The sequence below is a fragment of the Puma concolor genome, chromosome A1 (assembly GCF_028749965.1).
Source record: "Puma concolor isolate L17-30 chromosome A1, mPumCon1.1.hap2, whole genome shotgun sequence".
NCBI lineage: Eukaryota > Metazoa > Chordata > Mammalia > Carnivora > Felidae > Puma > Puma concolor.
This window is the reverse complement of record NC_141667.1, coordinates 221,637,614-221,661,641: the sequence shown is the minus strand read 5'-3', so window position 1 is coordinate 221,661,641 and position 24,028 is coordinate 221,637,614. Positions and strand designations below refer to the sequence as shown.

Genomic DNA, 24,028 nt, shown 5'->3' with positions numbered 1-24,028 from the left:
TGTTGTTATTATGAAATGGACCATTTCCCCCCTGACACTTCTAATCAGTTATTGTGGTATATAGGAAAGCTAATCAGTTTTTGTATGTTGACTCTATATATATCTGAAATAAATTTCACTTGTTCTTATAGTTTTAAGTTGATTTTCTTGGATTCCACAGGCAGGTGTTTCTATCATCCACAAAAGCCCAATCTGTTAGCTTCCATGAATGTTAAATTTGGGAACTTAAAATATTAACATGGAAATTTAAGAAAGCTAAAAAAGGTTTTATTTTGAAGCATAGTGTAAATTGTGATAAATAAGAGTTTTTAGCGTATATTTTTTTGCTCATCATATGCATTTATTTTATTTTAAGTAAGCTTTGTGCCCAACATGGGCCTTAAACTTATGCCCTCGAGATCAAGAGTTACATGTTCTATCGACTGAACCACCCAGGCATCCCGTCACACGCATTTTATATTTTGGGCTGACTTTGGAATAATATTTACTTAAAAATTTTTTTAAAAACGAAGCCTTTGTTGGGGCACCTGGGTGGCTCAGTCGGTTGAGTGTCCAACTTTAGCTCAGGTCATGATCTCACGGTTCGTGGGTTCAAGCCCCGCGTCCGTCTCTGTGTTGACAGCTGGGAGCCTGGAGCCTACTTTGGATTCTGTGTCTCCCTCCCTCTCTGCCCCTCTCCCGCTCACACTCTATCTCTCAAAAATAAATAAATGCTAAAAAAAAAATTAAGAAAAAGAAAACGAAACCTTTGTAAAATAGAATCATGTATTAAAATTAACATTTACTCAGAAAGCACTAAATTTCATTCTTAGCTGAAATGAAGGAGATGTTAAGAATTCCTTCAATGCTTCTTTAACAAATTATCTACCATTATCTATGAATGATCCATTAAAGACTACAATTTAAGCTTATGAGTAAGCTTAGATATTTGAACAGAAGCATTATAGATCCTATTGGATGTGGTTTCAATTTTCAAATGGGAAGTACAGACCAAATAAAATTTATATATGGGTTTTTTGAACAAATGCTTGAAATTTGATCACTTCTATGGACCATTTGTGTTTTATGGTCAGATTAGCATCTGTAAAACCCCACTTGCTAATTAACAGTGAACAGTAAAAAAAAACAAAAACAAAGAAACAGATGATGAGGATTAAAATATAGACACTCGTAATGCCAAAATACGCAATGTCATGTTTTTCTGTAAACAGAAGTTTTAAAATAGTTTATATCTTTTTCCTCCAAGGGGGGGAAAATGGATTGCTTCCAGTCATATTCAACAAATCTTTATTTTTAAAATGTCTTTTACCTTATTTCAACTCTTCTGACTATTCTCAATAATATTTTGAGACAAAGGTTTGAAATGACCAAACAAATAAAACAAGCAGATCTGTCAGCCTCTCTTGTTTTCCTAACACAGATTGCCAATGTGGGAAGGCACTAATCCAGTTCTCGAAACTGCTCGAGATCCCCCTCCCCTCACGCAGGGTTTAAGAGTTGGAAACCGGATTGAAGCTCCCAGTAAGAAGTTCTGACTTCGCAGAAACGTAAGCATAGTGATCTTGCAGCGAACGCTGTACAGAACTGTGTACCTCCCCAAATCCCTCCTCCCTGCCCCTCCTTAGTTGTCTTAGGAAAGAGAGCTCCGGAAAAATAGAAGGGAGAGAGGAGGAAATGAGAACGTAGATAAAAACACCAACGCCTGCTCCACCATAAAGCCTGACAGAAGAGGAATTGGGGAACAAGAACAGAAAATTCCTTAGAGAAAAAAAAATGCATCGGGGAATGAGGATAAATATAAGGAAAGGAGCAGTGTATTTCTTTAGATCGTATTAAGAGAGTACCTCCTGGAAATACAGGATGGTCACGGGAAGTGATGAGGGTGGTCGCATCCTCACGAGCCCCCCGCCCCCCCCACCCCCCGCCCCTAACATTAAAGAACCTGCAAATAGTTCAGGGAATTAAGCAGCTTTTAACTTTTTTCCTCCAAGGGAAAGGTTATTCTTCAAGGGTTACATTCTGTAACCAGAAATTGAAGGGGAAACCCAGCCAGGTTGTCTTGTTGAAATTATGTGTAGGCAGCATGAAATCCAAAACAGCTCTGTCACTCTTCAACATAAAATCATCCACCAAAGCTACAAGAATTGGGAAAAATCCTATCTGTGCTTTTTAAAATCCACTTTTGATTTTTTTTTTTTTTTCCTGCCAACATCAAGAATTCCTCCTGGAGGTAAATTTATCAGAAAGACAGAACCAAGTAAAATGATTTACATGTCCAGAAAGAATTGCATTTTCTGGTGAGGATGTGACTTGCACATCAGATTATGTCGGCGCAGTCAGGTGAGACTCAGCATTTTAAACTTCTTCTTTCTCCCCCTCCCTTACTACACTTCCCTTTTTTTTCTCCACTCAGTTTCACTAAACTTCACTTAGCTTCACCAGCTTAATAGGGTCTGGGCAGGCAGTGCGTATATGATGTCCTGAAAACACTTTGCCCTATGTAAACAATTGTTTTTGGCAGTTCAGAGGTTTCGTGGCAGGACTGCATTTTTCTTTTTTTTTTCTGAAAATCAAATGTTTGGGCCAAACTTGGAGTTGCACGTGCATTTTTATGACCTGGCATATTCAAACATTACAATTGTATGTTTACAAAGGGAATTTGATCTTTTTTGCTCTTTCTTCTTCAGGTTTCCATCCCTTCTAGGGCCATTGTTTTCTCTTTCACGCTACATTTTCCTATCTTGGGATATCTCTTCAGCATCTGTTTCTCCTCAACCATAATTTTCATTCAAAAATAATAACTCTTTGGTCTCTTTGGACATGCTTTGTTTTGCTCCCGCCTATGAACTTTGCCAGGGTGTGTTGAAGGTTACCAGCTCCATTTCTGGAATGCTCTTGGATCCCTTTTGGAGAAAAGTGCCAAAGTATATAAGGAGAGCTCAAATGTATCTGGGCTCTACCAAGTCCTTTGAGGAAGGCTTCATGTAGCTGCACCTCCCTTCCCCTCACTGTGCCAGGCTTCTTCAAGATTCCACATCCAAGTTCGTATCTTGCTACACTCTTGGTGAGCGCAGTGGAACGTGTAGAGATGTCTAACACTCGCCGTACATCAGAAACAAGTGTAACATTGTGCATTGACTGTATGCCAATAGAAGAAACGACAAAAAGAGAGAGAGAAAAGAAGAAAGAAGTTCATATCTTTTGCTCATGTGGAAAAGAACCTTCGGATGAACGGAGGCGCCGGAATACGTATTCCTCTAACCACACTCTATCATGTTTCTTAACAGATAGAATATTGCTTCTCATTTCACCGAGTTTTCTATCCTCTTCTCCTTTTCACCCCACATCACCCAGGGTCATGAGTGTTTCCATTGCTCATTTCATAATGCTCCTATCAATTGTCCGGAATACCGGACTTGCTCCAAGAGTTTTCCCCACGAGTGCTGAAGTAATAGAAAGTTGAGGTGAATGACAGAGGTGTTGCTGGAACTCGTTGGAAGGACCTTTTAGCAGTGTTTTGCCTGAGGGGCACTGGGTTACAGGATCACTCCTGTTAACACTGTAACATCGTATCCACCCTATAAGCTATGTGAAGCAATTTGCTTTCATTGTGACTTTCTGTTGCAAGAGGCCATAAACTCAACCTAAAGGGGCTCAAACAAAAAGAGATTTTAGTGGCCTATATAATTGAAGAGCTCAGAGGTGGGGTCATCTTGTTATGCTGCCAAACGTAGGGCTCACGTGTGTTGTAAGGCCACTGGCTTCTCTCTATGGACCCCTTGCTCTTCTTTCTGGAGTGTTGGCTCCTTCCTGGACAGGCTCATCTCTCAGACTCACAAGATGGCTGCAGAAGCTCCAGAGCTTACGTCTTCTTAGTTCCACATCCACAAGGGATCATTGCAGTCAGCCATTTGATAGAAGAAGGATTAGCTGCATGAAACTGGATTTCCAGGGTATCTGGAAAGAGGAGCATGCCTGGAGATGCGACACCCCTAGAGATTAACCAACCCTGGAGCCATCCTACCTTAAGGTGTGTGATCCGAGACAATAGCTTATTCTGATTGACAAAATGCCTTTATATTGGTTTCTTCTTAAAAGAGGAATTCACCTTTTTTTGCTATTTCATCTTTTGGTCCACACTGTCTTCTAGTTCCATCATTTTATTTGACATAGTACATTCAGCTGAAGGCATCCTAAATATTATTGTCATACTTGCTCCAGTTGGGTCATGTGCCCACTCCTGATCATTCACAATGAGAATGTGATGTGTAAGTGGCCCCAGCCTAAGATGCCCCTGTCCACTTGTGCAGTGGGACAGCTTCATCCTACTTGACTACATGGACTGAGCATGGAGGAGGACGGATAGCTACTGGGTGATGAGGGTGTTGTTTCCATTAAAGAGTGAAACAGATACTGTGAAGCAACAATATCTGGTGTCCAGTACCTCATCCAATTTGAGTGTGCCTTCTGTTACACAGTGGCCTCAAACTGTCACCATAGTGAGCTGGGAGTGTGTAATTAGTTGCTTGGTCTGGTAGCCTAGCATGTGTAACGTTGGGGGTGTTAAAACCAAAGGTAGATCTGCTGTGCTGCTGACCCATCTCAATAAGCCTATGAATACTTTTCCTCACTTAGGGCCTCATATCTCCAGCTTTGGGACATCAGCCATTAGAAGGTCATAGCAAAGAAAAATGTGGTCCATGGCTGAGACAGATGCCGGAGATGGCCTTGAGCTGCAGGGCGATCCAGGGCTCTCTAAAAGATACGAGGAAACCCAGACAGTATAAGCAGTATGTACCAGCCCCTGGACCCCACGGTTCTGTGGCCCCTTCTCTCATAGTCCCTGAAGTTCAGCTGGTCTCCTGGGTCTCAGAATCAGCCTGCTCTGTAGAACAGTGGGGCCTCAGGTCAGGCTGTGTCTAGCCATTTCAATTTTGCTGTTGGCTGGAATTTCGTCTGTCAAGAAGGTTTTGCAGTCAGCCATCTGATAGCGGAAGAGTGAGCCCACGAGGCTGGATTTCCTGCCTATCTAGAAAGAGGAGCACGCCTGGAGATCTGACGTGCTCTGTGCAAATTAGGGCTTAGTTTTTGCTATTCCTGGTCAGTCTCCGCTAAACCTAATGTATTTCAGTGTTTGAGGACTAAAACACACACAAACTCAAAGATTTTTTTTTTAATTTTTTATCATGAACTTAAGTAACTTCATCAAGAGAATCTCATCAATGTTAAGCTATTTACTTCCTTCCAAAGTAATTTCCTTTCTGTCAATGCACAGACATGCATTTTTACTTAGTTATAATTAGTGTGAACATGCTCGTTTTTGTTTAAGAAAGGTTTTCTTTACCTTGGCATTCAGATTTGTTTTCATAGGCGAAGAAAACACTGAGAACTAGAAGGAACCTTCGCTGGAGAATTGGGAGGATTATATGGGGTCATGTTATCCCAGAGTTGAAGAAACCTTAAAGGACCCTGAATCTCACCCCATAGCTCTGAGGACTCCCCTTTAGACTAACAGACTCATTGGAGCAGCCTTCCCACACAAAGGTCTCTCCAGCTCTTACTGGACGGCACCAAGAGTGGACTCTCCCTTATAAAGGAAGAATGAAATCCCATTTTCCATCACCCCCCCTCCCCCGGGGCTAGGGTCTATGTGTCTGTCCCTGGGCTTGTACCCTCCTTACCTGCTAAGTTATGCAAACAGTTTCCCATGCAGGAAGAAAGCGGAGACCATGCTGCTCTGTAACACTCTTCCAACCATTCTCCTCAAGCGTGTGTTGCTTTTCTCCCCCCTCCTAACATGTAACCACACACCAATAGTTTCCAATCTATCAAAGCTTAAATGTCCCAGTCTTCTCTCCTAAGTCAAGGACGCGGCGAAGTTAAGTTTAATTAAAAGCAGCAACTATTTGTACAGCTGTCTCGGGGTTCATGGCTCGTAAAAGGATTTAGCTTCAAACCTCCCTGCCCCTGTCCTCTGGGACTTTCACACAAAGCCATTTAGGCCCCTCATCTGGGCAGTTACCAGACCCGCGCTTCCTCAGTCACTTCAGGAGCGCCCCCCCCCCCCCCCATGCTGTGCCCTGATGCTATTTTAGGGGTCAGATCCTCTGAGCTCACGTGGCATGGGGCAAGGCAGAGAGGGGCAGGACTTCCCATACCCGAGTCCCCTTGTTTGGTTTGGGGGAACACAAGGCCTTGACGAAGTTCCCGAAAATTCTCAGGGTTGGGAAAAGGGGTGGGGGGGCATGATCAGGCACAGTCTTCCTTTCGTGAGCTTTCTCTGGCTCTTCGCACTTTTGATCGGGGCGGGTCTTTCACCGGCCACCTCCAGCACCCGCGGCACGAATGGTCACTGACAGGCCTCTTTCAAAGGAGATGGGGGCGGGCCATCCCTGCAGGTAGATGCATCCGCTCAAAGCAGCACGCTTCCCCCCCCCCGGCAAAGTCCTGGAGTCGATGTAAAACCAGCGCTCAGCATTTGGCTGATTTTCGAGAGCACAGAGGCAGCGCTTCGGGCAGCCTTGGGTCTGCACACGCCCATTCGGACGGAGCGAATTCAGCGGCCAGCCCGGGTCACCCACTGCGGGGCGGGGGCGGGGCCGGCCCCACCCGGGAGAGGCCAGGGGGCCGCGAGGCCGCGGGTTAGGAAATGTGACCTTGGCGACCCCAAACGCCCCCGCCCCTCTCGCTCACTGCTGCACCTGCCCGCGGAGCGCGCGGAGCCGCCGACAGAGAAGCCGGCTTAGCCCCGCGCCCTTAGTGGCCTCCATCAGCCACCAAATGGTGGCTCTGCAGATTCTGCAGCTGCTGCAGCAGGAGTGGGGCTGAGGGGACGGTCCCAGCGACCCCGGGAGCCCGCGCGATCCAGACCACGTGTCCGCCGCCCCAGCGCGTCGCATAGGCAGGCCCTCGGCCGGCCGGGCCTGTCCTGGGGCGCCAGGATGGGAGGAGGGCAGGAATGGCGGGTTCTGGGGAGCGGGTCAGCTCCCCAGAAGCGGAAGCGGTGCGAGGCGCCGAGGCGGGCGCGGAGCTGCACCCTGGCCCAGATGGGCATGCGCAGCGCGCTGGCGCGCGTGGTGGCCTCGACCTCGGAGCTGGTCAGCGTGCAGCAGACGCTGCTGGGCCCCCTCCTGCAGGAGAGGTCCTTCCCCAACCATCCGAAGGCGAGTCTGGCCTCCCGCACCCGCGTGGGGCGCACGATCCCCGGGCAGGGAGGGGCCGCCTACTGTGAGGCCGCGCTGGCCACAGACCTTCCGCCGGGGCGAGAGAGAACGCGGGAGGCGACACCCCCGGGGACTTGAGTCCAGGAACTCGGGCCCACCTGGAGCCCACCTGACTGCGGAGCCGAGACGCAGGGAAGCCTTGCCAAAACCTGCCTCTGGAACTCCTTTCTGTCTCTCACATAAATCAGCTTCCTGCTCCAGCTGAAGGCCCTTTCCACATGTGCAGCGGTCTGTGGATGGAGGACCGCTCCCCCTGCCCCCTCTTCTAAATTAATAGCCCTTTCTCCAGAGCCTTGCATACACGTATGAGGTCCCCTCTGTCTTTTGCATGACAAAATCACCTAGATTTATTTAAAGTTCCTTCACACTTAAGACTCACGATTATTTTTGCATAAATCCAACTCCCCGCAGAGTTCAGAGGCCTTACAGAGTCAACCTAAATTCTCATAAAGTGGGGTGAGAGCGGGGTGGGTTTCGGGTGTTGAAGCGTGAATACTAATGCTAAACTCCTGCTAAGTCACGCAGCTCATATCTGTAGGGCACGTTTCCTCTTATGGTACCAAACTGTTAAGTCAGTCGAGCCGGGGAACATAGCGGCCGCCTCTCAGGCCGAGTGGGGCTGTGGAAACCTGGGGGGGCTTGGGATCCAGTCTCCGCTTTGTCATTAACTAACCTTAATTGGTTGAAGGTCACGGATCTTGAGATCTTCTGGCTTTCCAGTTTTGCTTCATTGCTGCCTCCCAGGCGGCTAGCGGAAGGAAATGAGGGAGGGCTGTTGAAGAAAGCCTAGAGCCCTCCTCAAGAGTTGCTTTTCTTGCTCTACAAGCCAGGGTTTGGGGCAAAAATGGGAAGTGCTGCTCCACTCATGTTAGAAAGTTAAAAAAGCAGCTGCATTTCACTAATGCTCTCTCGTGTGAAATGCACCTTGTATTTGGTACCCCAAAGAAATTAAAACTCCTGCCAGTTAAACTATGATGCGCCGTTTCTAAGATGTATCGCCACTTCCGAGATTTTTGAAACTTCGTGAAAAGAGGTGCATCTTAGAACTGACGGAATAGGAAGCGCTGTGCGATGTCAGGAACCTATCTGGGGCACAGGTAGGTTGGCAAGAGGAGAGGCCGAGTGATGAGTTCCACCTTAGGTGATCTCGGAAGGCTTCTCAGAGGAAGTGATCTTTAGGAAACAAAATGAGTGCTTGCCTCACAGACATGAAAGGGAAAAAACATTTCAGGGGAGCTGTGTGATCCAAGGCCCGGAAGCAAGGAAAGGGCCTGGGCCTTTGGGGGAACTGAAATGAGCTCGCTATGGCAGAAGGTATGTATAAAAGGATGCTGGAGACGTAAGGGGTCTGATGCTGGGGTCAGGTGGCCAAAGGCCTGTGTGTCACGCAGAGGACGTTGAATCGTCTTGCAGGCAAAGGCAACTGTTGAAATGACTGAGGCGAGGACCTGACCCTGGATAAATCACAGCCGGGGAGGTCGCAGTTTGGGGGTCAGGTCAGAGACCGTGGTCCGAGGGCCTGACCCAGCTCAGACGCACTGAGCTCTCTGCTCTGGCCTACAGATCATACCTCTAGAACTTCACCAGCTGTCACTTCTACTTGGTGACCCTCTTAATGCTTTCGACTTGACCTTTGTCCTCAACATGTTCCACCGTCCTCAAGCTTTCTTTATCCAAACCTCAACCCCCTCACTCCTTTTCCGAGAAAATGGAGGCCGACAGACACAAATAGCTTCCTCTCGACCTGAAAAATCTCATTTCCACTCATCCTCCTTCTCGTCGCTAATAAAGAAATGCTGTTTGGTCCCCCTGACCCCCAACCAAAGTAGCCTTCCTCTTAGCTGCTAGAGCAAATCCTTCATCTGCCCTGGACCTCGTTCTATCAATTCCCTTCTCATCCATATAGTCTCTGCTGCCTGCACTCTGCCGGTTCCTCAGTCCATAAACTTGCTCAAGCTTCCCTTACCTCCCTGCACCTTGAGTCCCAGTCCTTTATTCACCTTCCGAGAAAACAAGTAGACATCTGCATGTGTTGCTTCCACTTTCTAGAAGTGTCCAGAGTGCTCATTAGGAACAGAGCTGTCAACTTTCTTACTCCCTGAGTCTGCTGCTCACCTGGAAGGGTGAGTTCTTAGAGCTCCTGAGAAGAGCCAGTACTTTCAGAAGGGAGAGAAACAGGCAGAGGTTTCTCTGGATGATTTGCCTCCTGGCTAACTAACATCTTGGGATTTTTCTTGGTTTTCTATTTGGAGAGAAGGTAGTATCTCCATTTGGTTGTGGAGTAATGATTATAAAGAACTCAGACTTAAGGACACAGTAGTTTGTCTTTCCAGGGGGCTGGTTATGCAGAGTTGGTTTCATTATCACTGGTGTTAACTCGAAAGAGTCGGAAGAGTTGTCTTTCTATATATTTTTTGTGACGTAAGTTTTAGGTGCCCAGCTTTATCATTTGACATCTGTATATACTACAAAGTGATCACCACCATAAGTCTTGTTACAACCCATCACCACACGGTTGACCACCTTCACCCATTTCACCCACCCCTCAACCCCCTTCGCCTCTGGGAACCACTAGTCTGTTCTCTGTATCTCTGATTTTTGTCTTTGCCTTATTTTGTTTGTCCTTTTGTTTTGTTTTTTAGATTTCACATCTGAGTGAAATCATACAATATTTGTCTTTCTCAGTTTGACTTATGTCACTTAGCATAGTACCCTTGAATCCATCCATGCTGTCGCAAATGGCAAGATTTTATTATTTTTTATGGCTATGTGTGTGTGTGTGTGTATGTGTGGAGCCACCTCTTTATCCATTTATGTATCAATGGCCATTTAGGTTGTTTTCATATCGTGGCTATTAAAAATAATGCTGCAGTGAACACAGGGGTGCGTGTATCTTTTCACATTCGTGTTTTCATATATTTTGGATAAGTACCCAGAAGTGGAAGAGCTGACTCCTATGACAGTTCTGTTCTTTATTTTTTGAGGGATCCTCACAGCGTTTTCCAAAGTGGCTGCACCAATTTACATTCCCACTAACAGTGCACAAAGGTTCCCTTTTCCCCACGCTCTCACCAACACTTGCTATTTCTTGTCTTTTTGATACTAGCCATTGTAACAGGTGTTAGGAGATACTGTGGTTTTGATGTGCATTTCTCTAATAATTAATGATGTTGAGCATCTTTTCCTGTGCCTGCTGTCCACCTGTATGCTTTCTTGGAGAAATGTCTATTCACGTGCTCTGCGCGTTTTTTAGCCAGTAGTTTACTTTTTTGTTGTTGAGTTGTATGAGTTCTTTATATATATTTAGATATTAACCCCTTCTCAGATGTTTGATTTACAAATATCTTCTCCTATTCAATAGGTTGCTCGTTTATTCTGGTGATGGCTTCCTTTGTGGAGGAGAATCTCATTAGTTTGATGTAGTCACATTTATTTTTGCTTTTGTTTCGATTGCTGTTGGAGTCAGATCCACAAAGATGTGTCCCAAGATTGATGTCAAGGGAGCTTACTGCCTATGTTTTGTCCCCCCCGTCTCATTCTTTTGCCTGTGTCTCTCCAAGGTTCTCATTACCATTTATGGAAGAGACTGTCCTGTCTTCATTGTTATTGGCTCCTTTGTCATAGATTAATTGCCCATATATGTATGGATTTATTTCTAGCTCTCAGTTCTGTTCCATTGATCTGTGTGTCTGTTTTTGCACCAGCATTGTGGTATAGCTTTGTAGTATACCTTGAAATCAGGGAGCATGATCCTTACAGCTTTGTTCTTTTTTAATCGTGCTTTGGCTATTTGGGGTCTTTTGTAACTCCACACAAATTTTAGAATTATTTGGTCTAGTTCTTTGAAGTATGCCATGAATTTTGATAGGGATTGCACTGAGCCTGTAGGTTGCTTTGGTTCGTATGGCTATTTTAACAGTACTAATTCCTTCAATCCCTAAATACGGAATATATTTCCATTTATGTGTGTCTTCTCCAATTCCTTTCATGTCTTCTATATTTTCAAATTAAGGACACGCAGATTGATTTTCTACACAGAATGATTTCAGGAGGACTTGTACTAATGGCAATAACACTTGTGTGTCACTTGGAAGTGTGTGGAAATGTCTCCAACATCAGGTCTCTTTCACAGTGTTACTTGCCACAGAGAGGAGGACTCACTTGGCCTGAAGCCCACAGCCCAGGTGATAGGCAGCAGGGACCCAAAGCAGAGACAGTGCAGCACAGCTCGGTGATCTGGTCTTCCAGAATATTTCAAACCTACTATGCCACTGCCTGCTGTGGGCCCTTGGACAGAGTATCCTTCTTGTGCCTCAATCCCCTTGCCTGTAAAGTGGGGTTAGAGGGATCTAACCTTATTGGGTTACTAAGATAATGCACATGAAGTCTTAGCTGGTGGCTGCCCATATAAAGTCCCAATACCTTTGAGCTATTATTATTATTATTAATAAGTTGATGCCTCATGTTCTTGTCAACTGTTATTATTGTGTTGCATTCTTGATATTGATGGATCTGACCCATGGACTCTATTTAATTTTCTGAGTTTACAGAAGCAGAGTCAGGATGACCCAAGGAGACTTTTAAGAAGCCTCCACTCTCCAGAGGTCAGCTTTAGCCCGTGTCTCTTAGGAATAGCGTAGAGACGTTATCACTGAATGACTTCCTGATCAAACCACTGAGGATTAATTAAGGAAGTGAAATTTTTAGGCTCGAAGGCAGAGAAACTCTCAGCACAATACTAATGGATATTTTTTGATAGTATTTTAGTCTTTTCTTAAAGAATCCAACACAATATTCTTTTTGAATATTTAGAGATTATCAAACACACGCCAAACGTACATGAAGTGAGATTCTTTATAGTGGATAAAAAATGCTTCACGGTACTGAGTCTTGTTAAATTTGTTGGAGAGCCTAGAGTTAATCAGCTTGACAAATATCTGTTACAAGAGGAAACTGAGGTTCAGAGGAATTTAGGATTTTGCTAAAGATCTCATAGCCGGGAAGTCATGGCCCACGATCCAAACATGGTTTTAGCTGACTTTTTCTACCAAATCAATTAGAGAGGGGCTATGAATATCATGCTGAAATCAAGTACATGAGTGTGTACAGTTGACGGGGTACGGTCGTATGTGCCGTGCACTGCACACTGCTTGGACTACACAGTCACCTTGTAGACTGGGTATCTTAGCGTGGGCTGCTGTAACAAAATGCCATAGACTGGGTGGCTTAAACCACGGGCATTTATTTCCTCATTGTCCTGAAGCCTGGAAAGTTGAAGATCAAGGTGCAAGCAAATTTGGGTTTTGTTAAGGGATTTCTTCCTGGCTTGTAGACTGCCTGCTATGTCATGAATGGCTTTTCCTCTGTACATGCAGAAAGAGAGAGAGAGATCGATCTTGGATGTCTCTTCCTCTTCTTACAAGGACCTCAATCCTATCAGATTAGGACTTCACCCTTACGAGCTTATATAACCTTTATTACCTCTCTAGATGTCCTTTTTCCAGTACAGTCACGCTAGAGGTTACGTTTCAACATATGAGTTTTTTTGTGGGGGGACACAACTTAGCTCATTATATTGGGTCATTTGTGTGTCTCTTTATGTGAGGGCCACTTTACATAGTGACAAAAAGCACCAGACAAATGTAGGAAATCATTATCAAACTGGTAATAACTATCAAGGATGCTTTAGGCACTCACCACTCAAAGGAAACATAGAAACACGCAGTCTAGGATTTTAAGAGCTGCTGAAAATGACCAACTCACATAGACACCATTAACCAAGCCAATTATGAAGTCACTCTGATTGAGTTTGTCTGTCTTCCTTTGAGGAGTTAAAACCATTTACAGTTTCCAAGAGTTCTGCTCTGGAGCAAGTTTCATGGAAACTATGGCTGATGCCAACTTTCGGAGGCAAGAGAACATTCCTGCTGTTACAGATTAAACTTGCCTTTGGAGGGGCACCTGCATGACTCAGTCGGCTAAGTGTCAGACTCTTGATTTCTGCTCAGGTCATGATCTCACTGTTCATGAATTCGAGACCCACATCGGGCTCTGCACTGATACTGTGAAGCCTGCTTGGGACTCTCTCTCTCTCTCTCAAAATAAATAAAGCTTAAAAAAAACCTGCCTGTGGGTTCACTCATTTCAATGAGCTAATTCCACTTGCAGTCATTCCTTCATGTTCAGTAGTCTTTGCTGGTTTTCTCATTCTACATACCGAGTGCGGTGGTCATAAAACCATTGGCTTTGGCTTCACGGTCCCTGCTAATGTTCTTTGCAAACTGCAAGTGTGAATGTTGGGTCACTCAGAGGAAGACATTGCTGATGACTGCTTTTTTCCTCATTAACATGAGTTGTGAAGCCAATTTCTGCAAATGTGGGAACTGTGCCTTTAAAAATTACGAACATACTATTGAAGAAATAAATGCTCAGGGTTATAGGGTTAGTAGCATAGCCACAGAATTGCCCTTCACTGGGGATAAAATCATGTTTTCCTGTGACAAAAAGGCCCAGTGACTGCTCTTCAAGTAGCTTAACTCTAGCTTTGTTATTGCTCATACTGAATGATAAGAAAATCAGGGCACTTATGCTTCCAAAATGAAACTTTGGGGAAAGATAGGGCAGGAAGGCCCTAAAACAAAACTACTTATATATAACATCTTGCTGGAAATGCTGCCGTGCTTTATTTTACAGTTTTGGGGTTTGCCTTGTGAACGTACCTGAATCAAGTGCTTGTATCCATCGCAAAGTGCTTTTAACTGGACTTTTCTAATGAAAACGGCACCATACCCAAAGCAAATGCATAAGGAACCTTAGTTACTTTTGAGTGTTGAAACTGGGTACCCCACACGTAAAAATGTTTAATTTCCTGTGGACGATAGACTTTTTATGGTGACTGGCAGATACTTTGGTTCTTCACTGAGTGTTTTATTAACACAGTTGCATATCTATTTGAGATTGACCTGGGGTCCAGGCAACTGGAGGCTGCTCTGGACCCTGTGAATTTGTAGTTCAAAGCCAGATGTTGATGAACCAAGGGGCAATTTGTAGTATACTGTTTCTGATAGCGTGGTTTTCACAACACGCCTCTAAATAAAGAAATGGCGTTCCCATTTTACGTACACATCCAGTGCAGAAGGTTGTGATGGGTCTGGGGGAGGGGGTTTGTGTTCCTTTAGCGGAGAGCGGCCTGCTGGCCAAGCTGAAGGTCATTAAGGTCAGGCTTCATCCCAGAAAGCTGGGAAAAAGCTCTTTCTTCAATCCTCTCTGTAGAGGGCATTAGGTTCATGGGGAGCAAGAAAGGAAAATGTGAAAAGAAACAAGGTTGCGTAGGCCCTTGTAAGAGAATATAGCTTAAAATGTTGCTGTTTCCAACAGAATGGACTTATTTTAAAGGCGGAGGTTAAGCCTATATGAACTGGTTTTTAGTTTTTATAGATCTAGAAGTGATTTTGAAGGTGATGAGGTAGGGAAAAAGCCAAAAATCTTCCTCATGGATTGCTTAAAAGTTATCTGAATTGTAGAGCCTATAAAGTCATATTGTGTTTTTGACTTTACTATCCGTTGGTGTTGGTTTCAGAAAACAAGCCTTGAAACTGCTGCTGCCAGATTCTTTTTGCCTTCAAGCCTTCAGTTTCGATGGAAGTGTTTATTTTCAGTAAGAAGATAAAAAAAGGCTTAGCTTTTCTTCCCTTTTGGATTTTGCAGGTGCATTTACGGTTGCTCCAGGGTTCCAGATGTGCGCATTCCTAATAAATACAATGCAGAAGGCAGCAAAGGGCAAGTGGGCAGTTTTTGTAAGAGACCTCCCTTTCTCCCAGGTAGGAGAGGGCCGAGCAGCGGAAGAGTGAGCTCCAGCTAGGAGGTGTCTGATTAGCTACGGGTTGGCTTTGCATGGGGTGTAGAAGGTTCCACACCTTGAACGTCTTCCAGACAGCCAAACCCTCTCAATTATGTTGCAGGGAGGAGGGATGGGCCAATGGACCAATTTTCAATTTGTATGTGACCAATGCCAGTTTGAGGTTCGTAACACCCAGCCTTAAGAAAAATAGAGTGACTGTGGCCAAAGAAGAAACATTCACTTGCAGACATTGTTGTTCCATCCCGAAGCTAGTGCGGTGCCTCTCCTGCGTGCTTTCATGGTATCCCTGCTCACCCCTCTGTGGTGTCTATGGTGGGGGGGGATCCAGGCCCCCACCCCCTTCTGCTGCCTGCCCTGGAGAGTGAACTCTGCTTTGCGAATCACTGCTGTACCAGCCCGGTTTCTGATCTGGGGGCGGGTCTTTGATGAACATCTGAGTTTGGGAAGAGAGGATAACTCAAGCCCTGCCACTCATTTGCTGTGCGAGGTGGGTACATTGCCTGATCTCTCTAAACCCCTGTCATTCACAGACTGTTGTGAGGACTGAGTGAGACAGGGTGTGTCAGGAGCCTGGCTTTGGATCCTGCATCTAGTGGGTTAGGCCAGACCAGCGTTCTTAAAACTCTGGCTCGCCCTGTTATCCCCATGCTTGGAAGAGTCCAGAGACGTTACTGTGGCGCTCAAGGCTCGCACACTAATTTCTGTCCTGGTTCGGAGCACAAAGATCTTTCAGACTGGCCCCTTCCCAGTCCCAGCCCCTCCTTGACTTCAGGCCGTAGCTCATGTTATTCATTCTGATTGTGGGGGCCGTCTTTTCCCTGGGGGGCCGATACTGCTTTCCCTAGAATCACCTGTCTCATAATATCGGTACAGTCTTCCCACCACTTCTCTGATGCCTCATGTCTTCTGCAAGGGCTGGCAGGACAGAACTCTGATGGTCTTGACCACTTAAAAAAAAGATTATTGTGGTAAAAAAAAAAAAGGGCATAACATAAAGTTTACTATTTTAAGCGTATGGTTCAGCAGTATAGAGAGCGTTCACATTGTTGTGCAACTAATCTCCATAATTTTTTCATCTTGAACATCCGAAACCCTGTACACGTTAAACAACAAATCCCCAGGGGCACCTGGGTGGCTCAGTGGGTTGAGCCTCCGACTTCACATCAGGTCACGATCCCACAGTTGGTGGGTTCGAGCTCCATGTCTGCTCTGTGCTGACAGCTCAGAGCCTGGAGCCTGCTTCAGGTTCTGTGTCTCCCTCCCTCTCTCTGCCCCTCCCCTGTTCACTCTCTCTCTCCTCTCTCTCCCAAAAATACATTAAAAAAATAAAGGCTTATGGGGCGCCTGGGTGGCTCAGTCGGTTAAGCGTCCGACTTCGGCTCAGGTCATGATCTCGCGGTCCGAGCCTGGCGTCGGGCTCTGTGCTGACAGCTCAGAGCCTGGAGCCTGTTTCGGATTCTGTGTCTCCCTCTCTCTCTGACCCTCCCCTGTTCATGGTCTGTCTTTCTCTGTCTCAAAAATAAATAAACGTTAAAAAAAATTAAAAAAAAATAAAGGCTTCTATGAAAAATAAATAAACATTTTTTAAAAATGAAAAAAAAAAAAAAAAAAAAACCAACAAATCCCCATTTCTCCTCCTCCCCGGCTCTGGCATCCACCATTCTTTCTGTTTCTGTGACTTTGACTCTAAGTACCACACATAAGTGGAATCGTACGGTATTTATTGTCTTGTGTCTGGTTTATTTCAGTTAGCATAATGTCCTCCAGGTTCATTCACGTCATAGCACATTTTAAAGGCTAAATAGTATTTCCTCCTATGTATATACCACAGTTTGTTTATCCATCGATTTGTCAACGGGCACCTGGGCTGCTTCCCCCTCTTGGCTTCCCCCTCTTGGTGGAGAGTGCCGCTGTGGATGTGGATGTGCAGGTATCTCTTTGAGACCCTGACTCCGTCTTTTGGCTGTACTTGTATGTTCCAGAAGTGGAATTGCTGAATCGTATGGTAATTCCTTGTTTCATTTTTGGGGGGAGCCTCCATACTGTTTTCCAGAGTGGCTCGGTGACTTTCCCTTCCCACCAGCGGTGCCCGAAGGTGCCAGCTTCTCCACATCCTCACCACTTGTTGTGTTCAGGTTTTTCTGACGGTGGTCATCCTAATGGATATGAGGTGAGCTCGACCACTCTATTTGAGCCTTAATCTTATCCTGTGTGATATCTGTACTGAACAGTTTAAATAGTTTCATCTCACCAATTAGATTCCCAACTCCTATGGGACATATTTTTCTTTGCTTTGCTGTCCTTCCTTCCCCTCTGTCCTTCTTGCTGATATCACCATCTAGCGGAGTACCCTATGCACAAGCTTAGGTTGATGGAGTGCCTTATAAATGCAGAGTTTGTGGGACCGTAAGCTTATTTGACCTTCACGGTCTCTCCACGTGGTCGCTGTTTCCATTTTACAGATTAGAATACTGACTATTCCATAGATGAAATGTCTTGTCCGCAGATGGCCGATTAGAGGGGCAGAACCAGGGCTCTGGTGGCAAATCCAGTGCTCATGAAGGAGTCAACCCCACATTCCAGGTGTCTTTGTAGATACCTGGAGGGCTGTCCCATCCTAACTAACACCTATGAAGTCCCTTTTGCCGCATAGGGTAACATGCCCACTGGTTTTGAGGATTAGGACATAGACATCTTCGGGAGGCCACTCTTCTGTCTACTATAGGGCAGACTTTGGCTAGGAATTAAGAAAAAATGTTCTGAAGACTAGAGCCACAGGTTGCCTCCAGTGTGGCAAGCGATGGGACACCAGGTATGCCATAGAAAGGATTCACACATCGGAACGAGCTTCGTATGAACCCTCTGCAGTGCTTGGATTATGAGTCTATAAATGTTTGTCTTCTGTAGGATTGGGTTTCCGTGTTTTTACCATAGCCCCCATCCCATTTCCCTAGACATTTGGATATATGCTCTATGTGTCTCAATCCTCCTATTAGGTTAGAAGCTCCTTAGAAAGAAGTCACTCATGTCTTAATGCTTTTTACCCAGTGAGGGCAAGCAAGTAGTGGAGATTTTACACGTTTGAAATAAACGTAATTATTAACTTAAATTAACTGAGCCAAACAGGCTGAGGCCATTACCCCAGTAGATTAGTTGAGTCCGTATAAAATGTAGATACTGGCTACCAGTTTGGACCACTGTAGCAATCAATACATTTCATATCCAGAGTCTGAAATTACACAAGGCTTTGGAAGCTCCAAAACCTGCTTTTAGATTGCTCATAGTGCTAATGCTGACAGTGTGCTCAAAACCCCACGTAGGATATTACATCATTTCTGGAAGCATCTGGGACTTGTCAAATAAAGGCTGCCGGGAGGATGTGCTCTGTCATTGAACGGAAAGCACCATACAGGAAATCATCACGAATATTGATGATGTGATTTTCTACTGAAAGCCCATGAGCCATTCAATATTCCGTTGCCTCTATGCTGTGAATTTTTGGCCCCCGCCTGTGCAACAGAATCAGCAGAGGTTTAGTTGGAGGCCATGATTATTGGATCCACAGTTGGCCTTCAGACCCTTCAGAAAGGAAGAGAAGCAACCACCTGCTCTATTTTTCCATCCCCTGGCTTAAGAGTCCCATGGAAAGCCTATGCCTATTAATTTGTTTTCTTTGACTGTGAATATATTTGAGAAAGGATTAAAAAGAAATACTGTACTAAAAGAGTAAAATAAAGAGACTTTGCAGAGCTTGCCAGGGATTTGAAGTTTACCCAGGGCCTCAGGGACCAGTACAGCCCAGCAGTGGAATTTTATTATATGTATACTTTCCTCAAACGATGCCTTCTTTGATTCTTTACAGTAAACGTGAAATTGACTTCAGATTTTAGGCCCACAAACATATTTTTAAAGGCATTTTAATCTTATTTGGGTGATGAATGCCTTTGCAGACTGGCTAATAGGCGCACGTCAGCACACATTTCGGTGGTTCCTTCAATTTTGAATTTCCCTTTGCATGTTGTCTTTGATCCTTCCACTTTGTACTTAGAGTTGTATTACTTCTATAAAGCAAGCGGACAATTTCCCTTGATGTGGATCTAGGGGAAGTAGTCCAGAGGCATTTTTTTCCCCCTCTACTTTCCCATTCCCAAGCAATATGCTCCAGGAATATAGGTTGCTCCATAAAGTAGGGGACAGATTATCTAAGTAGCCCCTTGATACCTTCTGAGCAGAAAGGAGCAACACACAAAGGCAGGGACGCGAGAATGCTTTAAAGAGGAATTCAAAACAAGAAGCATGGGTGTCTGTGAATAGTTGAGTAAGGGAATTGTGGTGTCTTGTGTTTATCTTTATCCCAGCACCTAAGTTGCCGGGGTCCTGCTGCCATGGTTTGCCATGGTTTGCTGAATCGAATAGATGAATGTTTGTTTTGTTTCCCAGAAGATGTTCTGTAATAAACACTTTGCCAGAAGCCCAAGTCCTTCTAACCCAAGTGAGAGCATTTTTTGTTAGGGAGAAGAATACCTTCTCTTTCTGTACAGAATTAGGAAGAAAACTCTAGTTCCAAACTCTAATTTCAGCTTTCAGTTCTCTCTTTCATTTTCTTTGGGATTACCCTTTTCCTAAATTATTGAGTTGAATTCTTAGCTCATGACTTTCCAGTGATTATTCTTTACTTGTCTATAGCCTTAAGTGTATGTATTTCTCAATGCAGCTGGATCCCACAAGTTCGCGATCTACTGTTTCCATAATTGTTCAGTATAAAACATTTTAAATTTTCAGTTATTCTTTCACTGATCTATGAATTATTTAGAAGTCGACTTTTAAGTCATATATGTACTGGGAAGATTATGTTACTGATTTCTCGTTTATTTGCATTGTGATTTGTATGATATAGACTTCTAGATACTCATTGAGAATTTGCTTTTGGCCTATTATAATATAATCAGCTTTCATAATTTTTCTGTATGTTTTTGAGAATAAGTGTATCTGCTTATCTTTATTGGACCAAGCTTGTGATTAGTGTTTCCATCTTGTGATTAGTGTTTCCATCTTTTCTCTCAAGGTTGATTGATTGTTTTGTTGTTTGACTTATTAGTTTCTGAGGAAGCTGGGTAAAAATCAGCTTTTATGTTTGTGGATTGAATGTAAATTGACATTATCATATTAGGCACACACAGGTACAACACTGTTGTAACATCTTGGGGTATAATTTCTTTTATTAATTGTTGTTTATTTTATCCCCAATAATGAATTTTCTGGCTTTGTTTTGGCTTCTGTTTGCTTTGTATATATTTTAGCATCCATTTGTTTTAAGTTTTTAGGTGTTTTTAGTTTTAAATGTGTTTCTTATAAAGAACATACCAATAGATTTTTTTAAAAAATCCAATCTGGTGAACACTATATTTCAAAAGGTGGCTTATTTGATGTTTTCTTTTCACCTCGATTTATATTTCTTCATTTTTACTGACGAATGATAGGATCAATTAAGTTTTAATATACCTCTTAAGTCTGCTGAGTTTTAACTTTACGTATTATTTCTGTGCTTTAATGACAGCACTGACATTTCCCACATGCATACTTAACAAGTCTGATGTTTATCAATTTTGCCACTTTTCTCTGAATATGTACAAAGCCTCAGAATGCCACTCCATCCTACACGCTACTCCTATTCAGCGTCTTAGAAGCATCTTGCTTTTGTAAGCCCCAAGTTCATTGTTAGCTAACTGTCTAATCAGTTCTTTAGATCCGCGTCATATTTTTAAGTTCCTTTGTTCACTGTTGCTTCTTATATCTCATTCTTTCCTTTTGAATTAAATTTCCTTTCTGAATTAGAGCTCTAGAAAAATATGACAGTGGGGTAACTCTTGTTGTGCTATTAAATGAAGGTATATTTATTTTGCCCTGACGTTTAAATAATAGTTTATTTGGACTAAAAAAACCACTCTATGTTGACAATTATTTGAAAAATTATCTCATTCCTTTCTGTCTTCAGTGGTTGTAGCTCAGTAGTTGGCTGTCTGACTTGTCATCTCCTGAAGCCATCAGCCATTTTCTCTCTGGTTGCCTTTAAGAGTAGTTTTGCCTTGGGGCCCCTGGGTGGTTCAGTTGGTTGGGCGTCCAACTCCGGCTCAGGTCATGATCTCATGGTACCTGGGTTCGAGCCCCGCATCACGCTCTGTGCTGACAGCTCAGAGCCTGGAGCCTGCTTTGAATTCTGTGTCTCCCTCTCTCTCTGCCCTTCCCTATTCACTCTGTGTCTCTCAAAAATAAAAAAAAAAATTGAAAAAAAAAAATTTTTAAAGTACTTTTGCCTTAATAAGTTTAGATTTTAATCTCATTTAACTTATTCTGTTCCCAGATTATTTTACTTCCTGAATCTCTGTTCATGAACTTGGATTCATGTTTTGGACCAATTTCAAATAATTCTTATCCATTTTTCTCTTTGAATATTGCTTCCCCACCTCTCCCCCAGCCTCTCTCGTCTCTCCTGGAAGCGCATCTGGTGGGTTTCATCATTCTGTCATCCATGTTGCTTAACATCTCATTCATATTTCCCGTGCCTGACTTTTCATCTTGAATTCTGAGTAATTGTCTCCTATTAACCATCCAGTTTACCATTCCTCACTTCCGAGGTTTATTCAGGTGTATAAATTGTCTATTGAGTTTTTAATTTGTCATGATAGTTGTCATGCTAGAAATGGCGTTTGGTTCTTTTTCAAGCCTGTTTTTACTTAAAATAGTTTTGATTCCTTTTTATATTTTTAATCACTTTAAACAGATTGTATAGTTTCTAGCTGAAATACTCAGAGTTTAATCCTGCCCTGCACTGGTATCTGCTATATCATGGTGGACTGTTTTAAATTTCATATTCTGACTTTGTCTTTGACAAAGCTTTATGAGAATACTACTGTGGGGCATGGGCTGTGGATGTGTCCCCATGGATTAGGCTCTTGTTTGCTTTTACCAACGTGTCTGTGGATATTTCAGCCCAGTTCCAATTTTTTAAGTTAATTTCTTAGCCTGAGTGTTTCCATAACGTATATATGGTATGGAGTGTAGAGGGCAGCTCCAAACTTAAGCTGCTGTGTAGTAAAGGTCAATAGTTATGCATCCTCAGGGCAACTTTATCCTCTATCCCAAACCCAGCTCGAGACCGACTTTCTTTTTTTGATGAGTATTGATGCACAGCTCAAATAATCTACTCTTCCTTTATCTTGGGCTGTTAGGAATTTCCATTGCTTTCTTGCAATATCAGAAAGGATGTTTGTTCTATTTTATTTAGAATTCGGTTAGCAAAAGTTTCGGGGAAACTAAGTGTGCCTTGTTACCAGAGCTGGAAGCCTGTGGAGAGTCATTTACATGTATTTAAAATAAGTTATCTATTTAACATTATCGCTGAGATGGAATAATTTTGATTATTTATTGGAATAATTTTAGTATACCATGTCTATATAATGGATTTTAGAATGTGAACCATTTGGGGATTAAAAATCTGTTTAGTTACTTCATTATTTTTAACTACCTGGGAACTGTTCTTTCTAAATTTGCATTGGAAACTTCTTGAGATGATGTTATCAAATACAAACCCTGTATTGGAATTTTGAAGACAGTGAATATGGAATAATAGCAACAAAGGCTATCTGTGTATTCTTCAAAGCTCTGCTAGGAACAAATAACAGAAACTCAACTCCAAATGGCTTAAGTAAAAAGGCATATTTATTGACTCAGATACCCCCAAAATCCTGGGGTTTATTGTTCAAGTATTGCTGGGTCAATATGCTCAGACAATGTAATTAGAATCAATCGCTTTTAATCCCTTTGTTCTACTTTCTTCTGTGCTGTCTTCATTCTCATTTGGATTCTCCCCTTAGAGTGACAAGATGCTTTCCAAAAGCCCCAGTTAAAGAGAGCTTCTCTTTCGCAATCTAACAGACACTCTGGAACTGCGGCTTATTGGTCTGTGTTAGACCTGTCCATTCCTGACCACTCCAAGTGGCCGAAGGGGGGTGGTCTCCGATTGGTCTGGTCCCTGGAGTTGTAGAATTGGGGTCAGCTTTAGTCAAACCACATAGGCTGAAAATGGAGGGGAGAGGTTCTCTGAGAGAAAAAATGAGGTCCTGTGATGAGAAGAGATGGGAATGGAAGCTAGGTACACAAAACATAAGAAATGTCCCATAACCTATCTAATTGTATGTGTTTGCTGTTTATTTCAGGATCGTGTTGAGTTTAGACACATCTGCAGTCATTTGGCTCTACAAATTCAAGGACAACAGTTTGACAGAGATCTGGATACTGCCCACCGGTGTTTGAAGACAATAGTCATGAAGCTGATTCAGTCACTTGCTAATCTTCCTTCAGATGCCCACATGGTAGCCTGTGCTTCTTTGAGACAGATCTTACAGAATCTCCCAGACATATGGATGCTCAAGACACCAGAATTAGAACCACAGCCAGTACTGCTAAGAGGACTGGGTACCTGACATTCCTAATTGAATCAGCAGACAGTGGGTGCTTTTATTCCCAGGAAGGAGAGAGGTGATGACATGTATAGCAGTCTGACCAGTGGCATCTGTACCCTTCAGAATCACAGAATGTTGGTGACAGGTTTTTAAAGCAGTAGTCCACATTTTTAAGTATGTTGATATATTTGCTTACTGTTTGATTGAAATGTATTCCACTTGGCAGAGCTGATTGTATCATATATGTTTATATTTACCAATCCACAGAAGGATTAGTTTTGATCAAATGATACATTAATCTATACTTATATTAATGTAGGCCTATGAGGTTTAATATGGTTATTTATATATGGTTATGTGGTTAAAGCTTCATGGTTCTTAAAATTATCTTGAATAAATAGGATATTTGATAATTGATATGTTCTACTTACTGAGCACTTCATTTCATGTTATGAAAATGATCTTTAGATGTTGTAGGACCA

General features: G+C 43.3%; 1 protein-coding gene across 1 annotated transcript; it reads left to right on the top strand.

Annotated features, from left to right (window-relative positions):
• The first annotated feature begins 6,345 nt into the window (after window positions 1–6,345).
• DLEU7 (deleted in lymphocytic leukemia 7) lies at window positions 6,346–23,580 on the top strand. Its single transcript, XM_086717580.1, is given in 5 exon segments — window positions 6,346–6,398; window positions 6,495–6,900; window positions 6,902–7,029; window positions 7,031–7,163; window positions 23,301–23,580. Coding segments are annotated over 5 exon segments (987 nt in total). The 3' UTR covers window positions 23,568–23,580.
• The last annotated feature ends 448 nt before the right edge of the window (window positions 23,581–24,028 follow it).